This window comes from Bradysia coprophila, unplaced genomic scaffold (assembly GCF_014529535.1).
Source record: "Bradysia coprophila strain Holo2 unplaced genomic scaffold, BU_Bcop_v1 contig_687, whole genome shotgun sequence".
Classification (NCBI taxonomy): domain Eukaryota; kingdom Metazoa; phylum Arthropoda; class Insecta; order Diptera; family Sciaridae; genus Bradysia; species Bradysia coprophila.
Window position 1 is genome coordinate 522306 of NW_023503927.1, and position 20042 is coordinate 542347.

The 20042-nt window shown below is 39.0% G+C and overlaps 2 protein-coding genes across 5 annotated transcripts in view; one reads left to right on the top strand and one right to left on the bottom strand.

The window, feature by feature from the left end:
* The window catches only part of LOC119083476, a 36293-nt gene extending 28632 nt beyond the window's left edge, over positions 1-7661 (top strand). For all 3 annotated transcript variants that reach the window (XM_037193195.1, XM_037193196.1, XM_037193197.1), the window contains exons 4-7: positions 3561-3947; positions 4023-4149; positions 4215-4619; positions 4687-7661. In XM_037193195.1, coding sequence (XP_037049090.1) covers positions 3561-3947; positions 4023-4149; positions 4215-4619; positions 4687-7367 — 3600 coding nt within the window. In that variant the 3' untranslated portion in view covers positions 7368-7661. The remainder of the gene's footprint in view (positions 1-3560; positions 3948-4022; positions 4150-4214; positions 4620-4686) is intronic.
* Positions 7662-14290: 6629 nt separating this feature from the next.
* LOC119083487 (zinc finger protein 583-like) lies at positions 14291-18721 on the bottom strand. 2 transcript variants are annotated; one of them, XM_037193215.1, is made up of 10 exons: positions 18542-18721; positions 18118-18372; positions 17930-18051; positions 17794-17875; positions 17460-17631; positions 17297-17380; positions 17134-17217; positions 16777-16860; positions 16573-16709; positions 14291-14300 (listed from the first exon to the last, which is right to left on the bottom strand). In XM_037193215.1, exons 1-9 carry the CDS (start codon positions 18560-18562, stop codon positions 16612-16614), a joined length of 1002 nt encoding a protein of 333 aa, XP_037049110.1. In that variant the 5' UTR covers positions 18563-18721; the 3' UTR covers positions 14291-14300; positions 16573-16611. The 2 variants fall into 2 exon arrangements, with proteins under 2 accessions (XP_037049110.1, XP_037049109.1); XM_037193214.1 differs by lacking the exon at positions 14291-14300 and having other exon boundaries at positions 16364-16709; positions 18542-18720.
* Between the last annotated feature and the right edge of the window lie 1321 nt (positions 18722-20042).

Genomic DNA, 20042 nt, shown 5'->3' on the forward strand with positions numbered 1-20042 from the left:
TACTTTTTTCTATATGAGACCTCATTAGTCAGAGCTTGTCGGTTATTAATGCTGTCGTTGTCGATAACAGATGACAGCTGTCTGTCAGTGAAGAAATACATTTCAACGATTCAATCAAATATTCGATCTCTACATCATCGACGCAGTGCAATAAAACAATTACTCGCTAAATATTACGAAAACAAATTGATTCAGCTTAAAGTCTGCAATTAACTCGAGCTAAAAATTACGAATGCTTCCTACAAATTGTAACCGGTAAATGCACTGCATATTGCATGATATGAATTTGATCTAATCTCATGCCACAAGTCTTAATTATGGCTCGTGTTTGATTGTTTTCCATAAAATTAAATGAAACGGAAAAAATCGCTTCAAAGAAAATTCGATATGACCGCAAGGATCGCTTACCGTTCAAATATAATTGTCCGATAGCAGCTAGATAAATGCAACCCATTACAGACATGCAAATATGATAATACGTTTAACGTCTCGAGCCAGTCAATTTAGAGCTATTTTTTTTCTTGCATGTGGAGTAGATTGTTTATGGTACTCTGTTCTTCAGGTTTAAAGGTGAAGGCGGAGACGAACATTATATATCGCCAAAGTTCATGCAAACTAGTTATTTGTTTACCGAGGGGAAAAAATAGGAAATTCCAACTAGAACGATTGTTGCGGCCAGAGCAAAACGAGGGCAGTAATATGGCTCGAGTTGTGTTTTGCCGTTTTTCTCCATGAAACGAAAACATCGATTGGCCATATCAATACTCTCTCTAGCAAAAAAAAACTCTTAACTCTCTGTGTCAAATTCACACCTTATTTCTTTGTATTCTACATTTCGACTGACTACGCTGTAAAATTTACATGTAAATTCCAAAGGCACTTTCACCACCTTAAAAAAAGTAGTTTGATTGCTAGTGAGGGTATTGGCCATACCATTTTCGAAAACATAAACAAAGTGACAGTTGGAATGAGAAAAGTTCTATTTTCTCCATTCGGTCAATAAACGGTAAACTTTCCCAGGTTTAAACCACACAGCTACCTAAGCCCCATTGAAATTCCTTTCGACAATTATTCAGGTTTTTGTGGAAAAAAAAACATGATTGATCTAGTTCACTCCACACAGTCTTATACATGCCTGACCACAACATTTTGCATATCAATCATTTGCAAAGGAAAAAAAATATTTTTTTGGTTTCTTCAGACCTTTGTTCAAATAATGAAAAACTATACAGCGACGGACACAAAGTGATATTAATCTGATTTCGTTGCTATAATAACTGTCAATCTTAATATGGTGCTCCTTCTATATTATGCTCAAAAGTACAAAACAAAGAACAGCAATTCATTCTCTTCTTCTTCGACCAATTTTTTTTTTGTGGGAGGTGTTAATACACATCATATTCAAAGAAATAATTTCACTTTGCATTCATGTACCATTGGTGTTACACAAAAGAGATATGAGTACAATTGAAAACCATTACAGTTTGTCTAGTTTCAATTTATTTAATATTTCAATATATATCATGAGCCTCATCGCCATCATCGTGAGTCTGCCATAAGGAACTGCTATAAATAAATCTATGATTTTTGTCGAGTAATAAACACCGTAGATCTGTCTGCTATACATCCCAATGTGCATATATTTTACACACATTAGTGCATAGAATTTAATGATGTTAAAATGTATACATTTTCTGCTCGATGCTGTACATAAACATATATGTAAAGCCATATATACACTTGGAGCTGACACTGAACAACCATAAAAAATAATGATAAACAATAGAAAAAGTTAATGAACTTCAGAATTTATGTTTTATAAAAAATATACAATGCGTTGCTGGCTGTGCCTGGTTCGCTGAAAAATTGGCGGTTAAACATAATGAAAACGTGTACCAGCGCTCTGGAGATGGAACACATAAAAAAGAAGAGAATTGATTTAAAGGTTCATTTAAACACACGTAGAATTCTTACAAAATAATTATTCTTAGAAGCAGTGGTCTTTCAGCTTTCAATTGTAAAAGATATTTGATGAATTTATTGCTTCTGCCTGATGAGCAAACGTTAAGTTTGTATAAGAAGCATGGAATTTTACGTTCAAAGGAAATTTGCAAAATTTAATGAATTTACGAATCCGATGATTGTTAAATACACTTTTTAAGATGAATGGCTCAGATAAGCAACGATTGATTATGGGTAGACTACAATGAAGTCTCTTCTTTTAATATATATTTCAATAAGGACGTAGAATTGCAAAACTTGTTTACTGTGTAATGTGTAGAAGTCTACGGACGATGCTAAAAGCTCGTATACAAAGTCACAAGTTTAAGTCAATTTATTTACTACCTGCCCCATGCGAAAGTGGCATATTACGTAGCATTTTGTCACTCGCGAAAATGACCGATCACATGTGGAATACATTGGATATTGCTACATTGATTCATTATTTCGGAAACTCCCTCGTGTATTCTTCACCCACTTCCTAACTGTTTTTCGTAAAACGTTTTCTGTACCCCGCCTTCGGATCGGATATGGAAACCCTTCGCTTGTCGAAAAGACAGCTACCGAAGCTTGTTTATCAAAAACACACGTGATAGTTTACTTTTATTACAGAATTGATACCTCACGTAATGAATTACTTTCACAGCATCCGATGTAACCTATACTATTAATAGTTATTTACGTATCTGTTGTGGACGGTATATTTTAGGCAATTTCGCTGATTATAACCTGAACAAAGTGAGGGCGACAAGCAAAATTGCCTAAAATATACCGTCCACAACAGATGTGTATACAACTTTTCATGCTGAGGGCCTAATTTACGAGAAAAAGATTTTTTCAGACGCTTGTTGCATTTTACTTTATTTTCTCCCCTCAACTCAATAGATCATGAGAAAATTGTCTTTTCTTGACGACTGGTCGAATGACATTTCTAGTGAGAAAAGCACTAGAAAAGCGATTAGCACCAGCGCCACAATGTCCCCTCTCTCTTCAAAAGTATAACTCGTGGTAATTTGCAGATTTCCAGGAGTCGTTGCCGTTTCTATTTATACTCGTTTTCCAATTACGTAATCCGAATTCCGTAATTCCAGTTCCGCATTTCCAATTCCGGATTTCCAATTCCGTAGTTTCCAATTCTGTATTCCGTGATTTCCTCGCTTGTAAATGCCATGACTTCCTCGACTGTACTTGTCGCAACCTCCCCGACTTCACTGCAATCACGTACATCTTTCCGTATCATAATTTCCCTTCATATCTGTTTGTCGATTCTTTCCAAATAAATATTCCTCCATTTATGGCCTGGGCCCATAGCCTGTTGATTTGCAGGTTTCCAGGAATAGTTAATAAACCAGAGAGATACAAAATATGTGGAACTTTAATGAAAAGCGTCTTCTTCAGCTGAATATTACAATTACACTGACTTGCTCACTGTAATAGAACATCAATTAAATTATAGTTTGGTGAACTAGACTTCACCAAATCCAACAACTCTGCAATGACTTATTCATTTACCGATCTGTAGCTCATGTCAGTGATCGTTTTCCTTCTTCCATTTTCAGATTGATTCAAACCATTCACCGCTACACGAGGCCGCTATCACTGGTGATTTACAGCAACTGGAAAAGTTTTTACGTGCTGGTGCCGATCGAAATGCGAAAGATGCAAAACATGGTAATACTCCACTTCATGAAGCCGCATGGAGAGGCTACAGCAAATGCGTTAAAGCATTGTGCGTTCTGCCGAAACCGTCGAAAGACTCCAAGCAACCCAAATCGAAACATCTTAAAGATGCCGTACAAAATGCTCATGGGACGATGCACAGTTCCCTGTTAGGAACTAGAAACGCTGGCGGTTTTTCACCATTGCACCTTGCCGCTCAAAATGGTCATAATCAAAGTTGTCGCGAAATATTATTGGCTGGAGGCGATCCCGATGTACAAAATAATGTAAGTTGAAAGTTGCAGGCGGAAATGGTTCGATTGAGCGAAGCGAATTATCAATTTTCATTTTTATGTCATTAGTATGGTGATACGCCGCTTCACACTGCATGCCGTTATGGTCATGCTGGAGCAACTCGAATTCTCTTATCGGCAAAATGTGATCCACAACGAGTCAACTTGAATGGCGATACACCGCTACACATTTCCTGTAAGTCTTTCTTCGAGTGCCCCAGAAAGTAAATAGATTTCTAATTTCACCAACGTTATTTGCAGGTGCCATGGGACGAAGAAAGTTAACGAGAATCTTACTTTATGCGGGTAGTTCACTGAAAATATGTAATTCCCAAGGAGAAACGGCTCGTGATATTGCAATACGAAAGAAATTACCGGAAATTCTACAGATACTCGACACGCCCATCGATGAGAATGTCAGGGAGAAAGAGCGCGATCGAAGCTCGAGCAGTTCGAGGCACAATAAAAAGGACGACAAGAAAACCAAAAAATGCGACAAAACGAAATGCAAAGGTGAGGTGGACCCGAAAAATTGGTCGCCGTATGGATGTCATTACTTTCCGGATCCAAGATCGTTTCCGTCACCTAAACTTGAGTCCTTACCAAAAGAACCGCTCAACACCGGTGAACAGTACTATTTGGACTTGGCTGGAAATATAAGGAAAGGTATGCGCGGGGTGCGATGGATATGTGTTCGATTCCAATTTTACTGAAATACATTTTTATGTTGCAGGTCCTGTCGGTGTTGGAAATACATGCTACTGCGGTCCATTCTTCCGTCATATCGAGGAAAGGATCAGTAGGAACAAAAAGAGTATCCGAAAGTATGTTCACAAGGCAACGGAGAAACTGGATAGCAAAGTGCAAGCGCTGGCAATGAAAACGGAAGACCAAATTGATCGAATTTCGAAGAACATGCTGGCCGATCGAATACGTTGCGATGAACAGCGACTCAATGTAGAACAGTGGCTGAAACGGGGAGATCGTGCCAGAGCCACAGTATCGGCACATACACAAAAATCTCGCAAAGACGAAACCAACACGAATACATTGACCCGATGCCGCAGTCTGGAGCTGCTGGACAATAATAATTTGATAGAAAATATTGAATTGCTGACGGCAGGACTGAGGAGAAGCTACGATGACATACTGGACATCGACACACATGAAGCCATAGTTCACCATGATGCCGAAAGTGGAACGAGAAGTACTCACGGCACTGTTAGAACCGATTCGGATCGACGAAATTCGATGCTCGAGTTTAACAAGGAATGGCACAACCAAGATCTGGATAAGGACAAATCGAGCATATCCGATAAAAACCGAATATCATCGTCGGAGCAAGACCGCAACTCGTTAGAGAATCGCAGCGATTCGGATTTGTCCAAACGCATAAAGAAGATGGAACTTCGCAGTGGCATTTCAGTCGCTGAACGATTGGAAGAATTGTTGTCCAAAACGAACGAAATCATAGAAATGGAGAGAAGTTGCAGGAAAAAGAGCAAAGACGTGTTCGGTGTTCTGAACTCTCAGATGTCAAAGCGGCGAGTTCGAGGTAGTGAACATTTAAGAGTTTCCGCATCTAGCAATAAAAGCAGCTCTGACGGTGACGCCATCAATCAGTTGAGGAATCAGTCGAAACATTATTCGGAAATGGATGACACCGCATTCATTGCCAAGGAAATGGAGAAGATTACCAGCTCGTTGCTTGGCCATGGGAAACAGATTGAAACAATGGACAAGCATAGCCCTGTCTCACCAGAAATTGCAAAGGAATTTATCAGTCAGAAAGAGAGGAATGGACATATCGACAACGAACATGAACGCAGCAGTATATTGAGTGGAAGCTCCTATCGAAGTCTGTATGGAACTGATTTGAACAAACACGCCCAAAGTCCCACATATTCGAATCCTGATAGTACGAAGGCAACACACTCCGTTCAGGACAGGAATGAAAGGACTCAGCATATTCCGTCAGCAGTAACTTTCAGTCCGAAAGGTGCAAACGCAACGAACTTTTCAAAGAGTATAGCTGATGGTGATGTTGTTGATGGCTTCAGTGGATTTTATCAGAATTCTTGTTTCGACGATGGCAATAGCTCCGATGGAGACACTGTTAAATCCGAAGCAAATCATGGAGTCATGGAAGCAGTCGGAGTCGCAGACAAAAAATATCAAACCCTCGACGTCGGAAACTCTGATGTTGATGATCGATGCGAGCTATCCGAAATGGCGAACATGAAACAACTGAACGAACTCAAGAGTCGTATATTGAATGGTGCCCATTGGAGAAATCAGCTTCGAAAATCGTCACAGTCGGACACGACAACAAGGGAAGATAATGAGAGGGAGAATCAGGTCAATGGCATCGCCACGACGTACGAGATAAAGAATTGTGAAATCAAAACGCTGAAATCGAACCAGCAAACATTCGCTGATGTACATGGTGCACCGGCGACTAGCACTGTCAATGAAGTAGGTACAACGAATGCATCGAATGGTGTGTCATATGGAGAAAATCATGACTCCGAAAGCAGCGAGGACGAAGACGAATTTCCGAGCGTTAGTCAATTCGACTCGCAAAACATTGAAAAATCCTTACGTTATCTGGACGCGCTCAAGCCACAACGAGCTGGTAATCCGCAAGGGTCTTCACTGTATGTTAATCAGTCGTATAAGATGTACAGTCAACCGGAGGTCCCATCGACAGCACCAATGTATCATTTAACAAACCCACAACTTTGCAACGGTACGTCGCACATCAGTCAATCGTTCAAAAGTCCGGTACCGAAAATTCTCGATACTCGCTGCTTGATTCCGAAGGACGCATATTTTCACGATCTCCCCAACAAACATCGGCTCATTCCAATAACAGACACGTTACCAGAAATCAACTATTCCTCGAATCAAATGTATCCCACATCTTCCGGATTATCTGCTGCCGGCAGAAATCGCAACCCGCTTCCAATATCGTTGTCGATTGATGAAAGTGAATTCCGCAATGATGCCGCCACTCATTACTCAAATACCGCGCTACCATCCTATGGAAATTTGTCACCGTACCAGTATCAAACGACACACCAATTGAGCTCCAGCAACTTACCGTCAACATTTTCCGATCGTCAAAGTACAAATCCTTCCATCAACGTTCCCGAACAAGAAAAACTGTTGACGAATCGCAAATTCGGCTCAAATTTGGACCATACGATGATGGGTTCAAGTTACAGCATCGATCAAGTGCAATTGGAACGGGATTCAAACAATGATTCCGGCTACAGTACAAAAGTTAGCGGAAGTATCGGTTCACGACCCAGTCCCAGTTTGTCGTCAGGTCAAACTGACATTGAAACAAGTAAGGATTTGCGAAAGCATTACGACGGTTACTATGTCCCAGGCGCATCGAGTTTAGTATAGAGATTGTGGAGTTGCTTTTTTGATCGCCAAATTAGCATCCATCTTTGAGAGGAACCAGCAAATCAATGTTTCTGCCATGACATGCAACGAGTAATGGATCTTCTTTTTGTAAAAGGAAAAATGGGCTGCCAGACTAAAAACATTTAGAAATTTAGAAAAGACACTAAAATAATGCAATTTAATCCTTAAGTTAAAACGATTTTTACACTGACCTTACCCCTCTTACTTTATACTCAAGCAATGAAATTGTGTAATTAAATTTATTTTTTATTAAATTATGAAGCGAACATTATGTCCACTGTGTTCTCATTTTTTTTTGTCCAACCAACGGGATTCAAGGCAAAGGAAAAATTCGGTGATTGGTCTTCCCCATACATTTTACCATAAAACTACACATAGACCATAGTCCAGGTCTCTTGTATCGAATAAATGGCTTCGTGCACCTTCTTAAGTTTTTTTAAGATTCTTCTTTGTTGTTTGTGGAACAAAAAAGTTTGGTTCCAGAAAATTGAAAATTGTTTTTTCCAACCGGAAAAGCCACCTTGAAAGTCTCCAAAGCTATAACATCTTCTTGAAAAATGTCTTCTGTTCTGGAAAGTGCGGCTCATTACCGATAATTCATGAGACATTTTTTTGGTGTAGTTGATATTGACCCTTGATTTGATATTGATTTGGCATCCCAACCAAACTCGTTAACTTAACCAAAGCGACGCTTACCGATACGAGATGCAAGATTCTGGTCGACAACACGCTGTCCGATGCCTTCTCTATTTAAACAGCACTTAGGCAAGGTGACAAGCTCTCAACTATTTTGTTTAGCTTGGCGTTAGATAAAGTTGTGAGAGCCATGTCAATGAACTAGGCTGGTCCATCAGCTAACGGTTTACGCTGACGATGCTGACCTGATAGGAAGAGGGACACTAGCAGTCAAGGAACCCTTCATATAAATGGAAAGAGAAGCGTGTAAAGGAGGACTCGTGGTAAACGAAGAGAAAACCAAGTATCTGGCATTGGAGCGCAGTCAAGGATCTCGTGTGGGGCAAAACGTGACCATGGATACGTACAATTTCGAAGTCATGTAGGCATTCAAGTATTTAGGTTCGACATTAAACGTAACCAGTGATATAGAGGAGGAGATCAAAATGAGAATTACGCAAGGAAGCAGAAGCTTCTATGCACTGAAACACCTGTTCAAAAGGTCACTTGTATCCCGTTGCAACAAAACTCCGACTCTATAAAACTCTAGTTCGACCCATTCGACCAGGACATTTCCAATTCATACATGATCTGTCATTTGAAAGCTACTTCTGATTTCATTTCAGCCTGCTGGCCATGGTCATGTTCAGGAGCCTAAGATACGAACGTCATAATACAGAATTTTTTAAAGTTTTTTTCTGAATCAATAAATGACAAGTAGCTATTGGTGGGATACTAGTTACACACTGACAAAAAAGAGTTGAAAATCTAACCTGTTGCAGGTAACTTTGTCTCCAGGTAATCTATCTGCTACAGCTGTATTTTTCATATGGGAAGCTACAGCTGTGGCAACTGTTGTACCTGGAGACAAAGTTACCTGCAAAAGTTAAGATTTTCAACTCATTTTTGTTAGTGCAGTGGTTCTTGCATAGACATTTCATTACTACCTCACCTCTTCTTCATTTCTGTTCAAGGGTTGTGGAAAGTTCCATTTCTGGAATGACATAACTATTTTCTTGGTCCCTTTCCTCGATGAAATTATTTTTGTAGCTGTTTGTGGAGTAACTTATCCAAAATAATGCCGATCCTGACGTTCCTATTACTTCTTTGTTCTAGACACTAGACATTTCTTACGTTTTTGGAAATTTTTTGGCTAACAAGTTAAAAGTCACCTAAAAAGTCACTTTAAGTGTTTCACCGTCTTCCCTATCCTAGAACTATGGGACTGTAGAAAAAACGTATGTAAATAATGCCAAAAGGCCGGATACTGGCCCAGCGGGAAGTTATAATGAAAAGTAGAAAAGAAGCGGGAACATGAATGGAAATCGAGAAATGGACTGAAGTCGGGAAATGACTAGAAATCCGGAGCTTACCAAAAACGGAAAATCGATCTTTGCAATCGAGATTGAGAATTGACAGAAAAACTATCAAATCGTGAAACTAGCGAAATGAGTGGGAAAGGAACAGGAGTTAAAATGGTTAGATGACAGTAGGTGAGTATAAAACAAACAAAAATTTTCGCTCACTTCGCTCTCGATTTCAGGTTTTAATTAACCGATTTTCTTCAATTCGGAAACGTTGAAATAGTGCAGCTTTGGTCAATTTACTTTTTACTTTGTACTCGCGTCGTTTGAAAGGAACGGAATTCAAATGTCTCAACATTTACTAGGTCCCACCTTTTGGGCGGGTCAAGTCCCTTGACTGACACTTTTCTAAATGTATTTTTGATCAGTTTCATTGCATTTCATTTTTTATTGTTGAGCTTCGCTCTGCCCGTAAACTATCCACTCGAATGAGCTGTCTATTATTCTGTTTGATTGCCTTTTTGTTACATCAGAGTAGATGCGAAGTATGCTTTGTCAATGTGGAACGAGGACTTTGCACAAAATAAAAAAGTGAGATAGATGTTCTGCTCTTACACTTTTGTACAAAAAATGGAAGGCCCCCGGTACTTAATATATCTTCATATGGTAGATAGATAGATAAAATCTTTATTTAAAAGACGTTCTGCTCCTATCGGAGTTGGTATTTACACAGAATACTATATCATTCAAAACTTATTGAAAATTATTACGCTTGATATTTTTTATTTTCCAATCACTTCGGTAAATTGGTACCGATTTCGACTCTATAATGGTAAAGGAATTTAAAATATTTGTAAAGGGAGAAATTTATCGGTTGAGCGAGAAAAAATAATCCCTCGAATATAATCTCGCTTCGCTCTGGCCGCAAACTTCACACTCATAAAATTTATACAATATTATCTTTGATTCATTTAATTCCATGAATTAAAAAAAAGTCTTCAGAAATTAGTTGAGATAATTCATCTTATAATGCCTGCAAAAATTTAAATTTTTCATTAAAATTTCTCACACTTTTTAATCAAGCTAACAGGCATTTTGCTGACGAAAGATACGGTTGTAAAGGGAGTAAAAACTACCTACTTGATAAATGACTAACAAGTTGATAGTCAACTATCAAATTGATGAGGCGACATAACTACACGGTCAATATCGTCAGGAACGATATTATCGTCGAAAAAAACGATATTATCGTCCAAAAAATTTTCATCCAGGACGACAATATCGTCTAAAATTATAAATTCTAAAATATTTTCAAGACGATATTATCGTTTTCTGGGCCATATTATCGTTTTCTGGACGATATTATCATTTTCTGGACGATATTATCGTTTTCTGGACGATATTATCGTTTTCTGGACGATATTATCGTTTTCTGGACGATATTATCGTTTTCTGGACGATATTATCGTTTTCTGGACGATATTATCGTTTTCTGGACGATATTATCGTTTTCTGGACGATATTATCGTTTTCTGGACGATATTATCGTTTTCTGGACGATATTATCGTTTAAAAAAACGATAATATCATTTTTAAACGATAATATCGTTTTTTTGGACGATACTATCGTTTTTTTAGATGATAATATCGTCTAAAAAACGATATTATCGTTCAAAAAACGATAATATCGTTTTTTTACGATAATATAGTCCTGAATGAAAATATCCGCTGGACGATATTATCGTTATTTTCTTTTTCTGAACAATTTTATCGTTATTTTGGACGATATTATCGTCCTGTGCGATAATTTTTGGAACGATAATATCGTTTTTAATTAATTTATTTTTTTAAATTTGAGACGATAATATCGTTACTAATTTATTTAAAATAAAAATTCTAGACGATAATATCGTCCTGGGCGATATTATCGTTCTGGATGGTTGTTGAAGACGAAACACAAAATCTTGTAGATAAACACCTTTTTATAGACGCCAAATATATATTAAAAATTGGTTCATTTGGTTCCGTAAATTTAAATTTTATATAGAAAAATTACACAGACTAATTATTAAACGATGCGAGAAAAAAAAAAACTTATGTTCCGACACCGTTCCGGCGCCCGGCTCGCATTGCGGCCCTCCGCTTCGCTCCGGGGCAATGGGCCGGATCGCGCGGTGTGTTAAAACGCTTTTTATGTACGATCAAAGTTGGTATTCATTTCGTAAAAAGATGAATTATTTAGGGACGAACTAAACACCCTTACGTTTCATTTCGTAAAAGTGTGAATTCCCTAGGAAGGAACGAACAAAACATCTTTACGTTACATTTTGTAAAAGGATGAATTCCCTGGGATCAAAGAGTTCGACTCGTTCGACTGTAACATGTAACACTGCAGTTTTTAAACACTGATGTGTATGGACCAATGTATGTAGTGAACACAACCGATTTTACAATTATTTGCTTTCTATCAATAAATACTTTGTAAAGTCTTCCTTTCACCTAATGTATCGAAACGATGCTTTCCCTGTAGGTTCTGCTAATTTTGACTCAACTTGAGATTGTGGTAATCTTGAGTTGAGATTAAGATCTCAAGAAAATCTTGAGTTGAGTTGAGATCTCAACTCAACTTAATCTCAAGATTGTCTTGAGTTGAGCTAAGATATTCCACAATGAGGAAAGACGTTGACTTGATAAATAGCTGCAATAAAAAATTTGATTTTTAATGGAGGAAGTTACCGACTTTGTGTGAGTAAATTGCCCTTCTTTTATTTTTTGGTAGGTGATTTCCTCTGACAATTGTTTTTCGATATTTTGGAAGAGAATTCGGTTCTTGCTGCACCTATGAGTAAAATCGAGTCCTGGACAATATTACCACCCAAAACTAAACGATAATATCGTCCTGGGCGATATTATCGTTTTTTTAAACGATAGTATCGTACTGGACGATATTATCATTTAAGAAAACGATAATATCGCCCAGGTCGATATTATCGTTTTGGACGATATTATCGTACAGAAAACGAAAATATCCATTAGATTTTCTAGAACGGTAATATCGTCCAGACAATATTTTAGAATTTTTCAATTTAGATGTGTTAATCCTAGGTGACTTTAATGAGAATCAAATGGGGACAGTTAATGGCCGGTGTGACTCCTGTTTGAGTAGGTCCTGCAGTAAGTGTATGTTTGCCGACATTATCGATAAATTTGGTCTGGAGTCGGTGGGTGACATACCGTCCCATTATCCGTTCAATGAACGACCTTCGCTTATAGACCTGTGCCTGACGAATAGGCCTGAAAAGGTAATTTTCTTCAATCAGGTGTCGCATGGCATGTCACGTCATGACTTGCTTTTTGGATCTTACAGCTGCAACAAGTCGTTGGCTAGAGTGCCCCGATTTAGGAGAAATTTGTTGCGAGTGGATGTTAGTGCGCTTAACTCTGATGCTTCTTCGATTGGATGGAATGCTATTTTTCACTCAACTGATGCAAGTGATATGGTGGACATCTTCAATGATAAAGTTCTCTCTCTTCTCGATGCGCATGCCCCTCTGAAGCAGGTTGGGGCTGACAAGTCTCTGTCCTCTACTCAGCCTTGGTTTACGAATGAAATAAAGAGAGCTATCCTTGAGAGAGATGTTGCAGAGTCCGAGTATAGACGTGGTCGGGTAACAAGGTCTCACTACTGTCGCCTCCGCAATTTGGTGACTAATCTGATCAAGAAAGCTAAGTATGACTACATGCAGCCTAAGCTTCACGCTGGGCTCGGGTCGAAGGCTCTCTGGAGGAATCTGCGGGAGATTGGTGCAGTGTCGTCGAGTAGCGTTAAACCAGAGTTTACGGCCGGTGAGTTTAATGCCCATCTTGTTAAGCCTGATCATACACGTGGTGCTGATGATCACAGAGCAGCCGTCGCTTCTGCTACGAACCGTGATGCATGTTTTAGCTTCTCCAACGTGTCCAGTCTCGATGTTGCAAGGGCTGTTAACTCCATTAAGTCAAATTCGGTTGGACTGGACGGAGTCCCTCTGGTGTTTGTTAAAATGATTTTGCCGTTCGTCTTGCCTCCGCTTACCCACATCATTAACTACGTTTTCACGTCCTCTGCTGTGCCGCGTATCTGGAAGCTGTCAAAGGTGCTGCCGGTTCATAAGAAGAGCAGATCTCGGGGATTAAATGATTTTAGACCGATTTGTGTGCTCCCTTGCCTGTCGAAAGTGTTAGAAATTCTAGCGAAGGAGCAGTTGGTTGCGTACCTTAAATCGAATGATTTGCTTGACAAATACCAGTCTGGTTTCAGGGAAAAACATAGTACGAGTACGGCGTTGCTTCATGTCTCTGACGAGATCAGAAAGTCATTTGAGAGGAAGCGTCTTACGATTATGGTGCTGCTTGACTTCTCCAAGGCTTTTGACTCTCTTGATCACTCTAGACTCCTTTCTAAGCTATCTACTGGGTTCGGCTTTGAGGCTTCGGCTGTTAGCCTCATCAGGAGCTACCTCGCTGATCGACACCAATGTGTCAGCATTGGTGGTTTCGTGTCAGAGCCGTTGCACAATGGATCTGGGATTCCGCAGGGCTCGGTCCTGGGCCCGCTTCTTTTTTCGCTATATATCAATGATCTGCCAGCGTGCTTGAGGGCGGTTGCACACCACGTGTTTGCTGATGACGTTCAATTGTTCTATTCGTTTGATAGGAGTCGTCTGAATGAGTCGGTTTTCAGATTGAACCAGGATCTGCATGCGGTCAGTCGCTGGGCACGTGTGAATCGTCTATCATTGAATGCGAAGAAGTCTCAGGCGATTGTTTTTTCTGAGCTGAGTGATGCGCTACTGAAGACCCAATTGTTTCCGCGTATCCTTCTTGATGGTGTCGTAATACCGTATATGGATGAAGTGTTGAATCTTGGCCTCCTCATGGATAGGAAACTCTCCTTTAAGAGTCAGGTGAAAGTGATATGCTCTAACGTGTTCTCGAGGCTTCGTAGCCTTTGGCCTAACGGTCACCTTTTCTCAACGAAAATGCGTTTAATGTTGGTCAAGACCCTCATTGTACCGGCTTTCACGTATGGCGAGTGTGTTTACTCAACCAACCTTAGCGCTGCTGACGTTAAGTCACTCGAAAGAGCTTTCTCTGCCTGTGTTCGTTTCGTGTACGGGTTAAGACGCTATGACAGTACTCGAGATTATGTGAATAGGATTTTTGGCTGCTCTCTGATGACTTACATCAGACACCGGCGCTGCTCTGCATTACATAACATTGTCAGATCAGAAAGTCCACCATATCTGTTTGATAAGCTGATTCACGGAAGCTCGTCGCGAAGTAATGTTTTTTTGGTACCAAGGCACCTCACCGTTCAATATAATCGCTCGTTTTTCGTCAGAACAGTTTCTGATTACAATTCGTTGCCTGTCAGTGTGAGGAGAATTAACTCGGCTGCGGGATTCGGAAAAGCTTGTCTTGACTATCTTAGCATGCATTTGTAGACTTGTGGACTAACGGGTTGCTACTGGACTTGTGGTACAGAGTTCATTGCGTCTTCATGATTTATTTCGTTCGTAAATGCACGTAAGTTTTGATTGTGTCCTTTGAGCCCTGTGTTAATCTATCGAGAAGTATAATTGCCCTAGTTTTGATGATTACCATTACCCCTTTCTGCCATTTTTGTTTTGTCTTTCCTAAATCGTCACAGTAACGCCTAACTTTAATTTTGATTTTAACTATGCCAATACTTCGTATCTAATGTTCGTCGCTGAATCTGATCATGTTTCTTTTCTAATTATCGTACTGTGTATCGTCGTTAATGTCTTGCCCATATCAAATGTAAATATTATTATTATCCTAAGTGTATTCGTAAGGACATTTGTATAAGGATTCATTTCCTTCTTGTTCTATTTATGTAATAAAAAGTTGAAAGTTGAAAGTTGAAAGATATTATCGTCCTGGATGAAAATTTTTTGGACGATAATATCGTTTTTTTGGATGATAGTATAAATAATTTCACGAATTTTTTTCAATAAAATAAAAAAAGTCAATTGTTAAAAATTCAAATACACTAAAAATGAAGTGAAAACACTAAATTGAATAGATAAAACCATTTAAATTACAATTTACAAAGCATTTTTGATTTACACTATTTTGGTACCATTTTCGGTGTATTTAACATGGCATATGTTGAATTTGACACTTCATATGTTTTCCATATAGTCCGACTATGAATCAAGACCAAATATCATGTTTGTATCAACCGGACACCCGAAAAATCGTAGAAATAATTGTTTATAATCGTGTTTGAGTGAAAATAATATTATTTTGAACATTAATTAATCTCAAAAACAAAGCCACTGTACAATATAAGTAATTTTCAACTAGAAAAAAGAAGTGTTTTGATCACCTCGCAAACTATTTTTCAGGTAGAAAATTAAACTTTTCAGTATGTGGTGCCACTGTTTCAATGATTAAAATTACACAGTGTTCCTAGTGAATCCAATTTTACGATCAATCGATAGTGAAAACTACAAATTACAACTGAAGGATAGTCATCCACAATATTTTCGTGCTAGAAGTAAATTATTTTACTTTTAATGTCAAAGTGTCCGAGCATTGGGTCGTGTCCGAGGACTGGTACGCCTACCCTATAGTGCAAAAAGGAGTACGAGCTTCTTCGTCCAATTTTATAAAAGTCAACATTATCGAAAAATTATGATGAAATGATGCCGTATGTGTTCAAGAATGACATCCAATTTGACCATATTTGTCACTGCAACTACTGGACTTGAAGAATAATTTTCGGATATTAAACCTCTGACTTTGAACGGAAATAAAACTACAAAAGGAAGTCAACGCGTAGCAAGATGGGGCTCGTTTGAAAGCTACTGCAATTACCTTTCGATTGACACTGAACATTTGTATTTTCGAAATATTCAGCCTTTTGACGAGGATTGGCGTCACTTTGAAAGACATCCAATAAAGTCTTTAAATTCTGTGTCTACATCCGAATCGCATAGCAAAGAGACATTTATTCACAAATTAACTTCATAACAGAGCTAATCTACCTGCAACACACAGGTAGTGTCTCACAATATTTTAAGTCGACCACTAAAAACGAACACAAAACTTAATTAAAATTCAATTAAAAAGAAATCCCGCGGCTCCTCTACAGCGACAGGAAAACTATCTCACTCGACACGTCGTCTCAAATATACTTGCGCGATAAAACAATAGTTTCGGTAGAACCGCTACTGCTAATTCGGTACTTCGTCGTGGATTTTCTTAAGATGACTGATCAGGTGCGATCTTTGTCGGAACGTTTTCAGGCAAATGTCGCACTTGTGAGGCTTTTCTGTAACACACAAAATTCGATTTATTTTTGGGATCTCTGTTTGACTTTTCTTAGTGGCTTCATTTACCACCATGCGTCCTGTGGTGATGTGTCAAACGATCCCTTCGTCGAAATGATCGGTTGCAGATTTCGCACGTGTATGGCCTTTCATCTGAAGTGGAAATTTTGGCCGTTAGATATGTTCGAGGAGAGGTGACATTTCAACACGGACAATATCGTCAGGAACGATATAACCGTGCAGAAATGTCCCCACACCGTGTTAGCTTTTCTGTTATGATCAGAGAAATTATAAGTTGGTACGCCTTCTCTCACATTCTCTCCCATAGAAGCTAACTGTCATTCACATGTTCCTTCCATCTCGCCACAGAGTTGCCAACTTATCATTTCTCTGGTTATGAGAGAACATTCATAGTCAGAAACTTACTTTTGTGGATCAGCATATGATGAGTAAGATTGGATTTTTGAGAAAAAGCTACGTTGCAAATCAGGCATTCGAACGGTCTTTCGCCTAAGAAACAAATTTTGAAATTGAAATTTATTGGCAGGGGTTCACTATCAGTGTGGCAAACTTTTGTCCTTTTACTCACCGGAATGAGTCCTCTGGTGGGCTGTCAAATGACCTTTTTGACTGAAGGCGAAACCACAATCCTTACAAGTAAAGGGTTTTTCACCTAGAAGCACATCAAGTAATTTAAGTAATTGCACCAATTCGTCCTCGGGGAAAGAGGAAGGCCACCAGTGACTACTTACGAGTGTGGATTCTAAAATGTTCCTCCAGATGTCCCTTGTGATTGAATTGTTTGTCACACTCTGTGCAGGGAAACGTTTTCGATTCTTTGAAATGTATACGGAGTGAAAACTTACTGTCACGAGCGACAGGATTCTTTTCAGCGAAATCACAACGTTTCACTCGAACTCTGACCTGAATTGATAAAATGAATCAAACATTGCGTCTCTCGGAAGATAGTCCCAATCAAGTGGACACATTTCAATGGCGGGAAAAGAAAATATTTAAAAATTCAATTGACTGGCTGGATCATCAGCAAAGACCAAAAAGAATGGAAAGTGGTCTCATCGAAATTACCTGCTTCTTCTTCCGTGATGAACCTTCGGATTTATCTACCCGAGTAGACTGTTCATCATTGAGCGCATCTCTGTCTTTCGATCTGCAATCAATTCGTTAGTCTCGAAGAGATCGTAAGGGCAAACACACAATTTACCTGCGAGACTTCCGTTTATAAGAGACACAAAGTGTCGGTAAATTATTCGTTGAAACAAATTCAGGCTCGGCATCGCCTGACTCCATCCGAGGGCTTTGAGCTTCTTCCGATTCATGCTCATTCTACGACGAAACAAAAGTGTTCCAAGATCAAGATGAAAACGTAAGAAAATCAGAGTTCACTCCTACCTGCTTCGGATCTTCCAATACGGCTTCGACATAGCTCGAAATGTCACAATCGGGACTTTTCCGGTCTATCTCTGTATCGACATCTGTAAAGTTATCAGCGGTTCCGGCAGTATCGTTGAATTGAACATTGTGTTGCTGCATCTCTTCTATATCATCTAGTAGGTTTTCCTCGCCAATTCGTTGAGCATCGTGTGAATCAGTCTTCGAATGTTGATATTGCGGCACCATGGAACGTCTACTCGGAACACTTTTTCTCTGTTAAGGACGAGTCAATTTATTAATAATTCTGAAAAGTTTAGCGAAACAACATTGGTGAATTGATGGACATGGAGACTGGCAACTGATTTCTGTCTGACTTGTTGAAAATTTAAGGAAAGAAACCTTTGGTCTTCATGGGTTTTTGTGAATGATAAATTTCACTCACCCGTGAAACGATCTCTTTCATCTTCTTATCTTCTTACTATTCCAACACATAAATCGCAGTGAACTCTGGTTAAATCCTTAAAATACAATTCAAAATTTACACAGAACACAAAAACAAACAGACCAAAAATCGTTGTAAACAAATGATGTAAACGTCAATTATTGGAAACTAAACTGTCACAACTGTCATCTCTGTTATGGACAGCGACGACAGCGACAACAAAAATTGGTGATAACCTCTTGCAAGTGAAGGTTCTGAACCTTGATGCAAGTTTAGTAAATTTTCGTGCGCCAGTTTGAAAATTCACTAGGCAACTCTGGTTTTTTGCACGGATGTTGGCATAGTGCGTTGAATAGGTCTCGGTTGATTGAGTGCAAAATACGCATCGGTTTGTCCCAATGACGTCTGTGGTTCACCATATATCTAACTAGTTTGTCCTGAGTTCAAATAATCATTCTGTTGGTCTCAAATACAATATCGAAGGAAGAAATTTTTGCCTTCCTTCGATATTGTAGTAACGATAGACAGTAAAGACCTTTGATGTGGTTATTTGAACTCATTGCACCGTAGATACCTGATGCACCAATAACTGCCCCGTTCCCAATATTTTTTTATGAAATGGCTGCAGCGGAACCACAGACGCCATTGGGACCAACGGATGTTTCGTACTCAGGGCCCCGAGTCCTCTCTGCAGCGTTTTGTTAAAAATTTTTGCCAAGTGATTGAGTCGTTAAACCTATGTCACATACGACATCTGTTATCGATAACGACGACAAAAATAACGACAAGCTCTAGGTAATGTGGTTCGTAATATAATAGTAAAATGCATGTTAAAAAAATTGAAGTACAAGATTTGAAATCAACAGATTAAAATACTTTGATCGATGGAAGTAATAGACCTGTTAATAATACTGGTCATATGCTCGTCGTCTGTAACAAGTTAAGGAGCTTTATTCTAAGCAACACTGCTTCTAGCATAAACACTGAAATGACAAGTGCCGAATTTGGAGACTTTAGTGATGGGCACCGTTTAGGATTCTTTGCATTGTATGTTTAACTCACACAACGAAAACAAGTCATCTATCCTTACAAAAGAAACGCAGTGCCTACTCCATCAGTCTCCTAGTATTTTCTATGTTTATGCTAGAAGCGGTGCTGCGGTGTTACATGTAGCAAAAATTAGATTGAAAATAATGAAGCAAAAAACTTTGTATATTTCTGTTGAAAATGGTTAGGGTCTGTAGGGACATTTCTACACGGTCAATATCGTCAGGAACGATATTATCGTCCACATGACGATTTTATCGTTTTTTGAACGAAAATATAATTTTTTGGACGATAATATCGTTCCTGACTATCTTGACCGTGTAGAAAAGTCGTATCTCCGTCTCTGCAGAGTCCTGAGTTGTTCGAACGCAAACGACATTACGATGCTTATTACTGAGCTATTTTATGGAAATGGTGGGCTGTTTATAAGCTGTCACTTATGAGCCTTAGACGG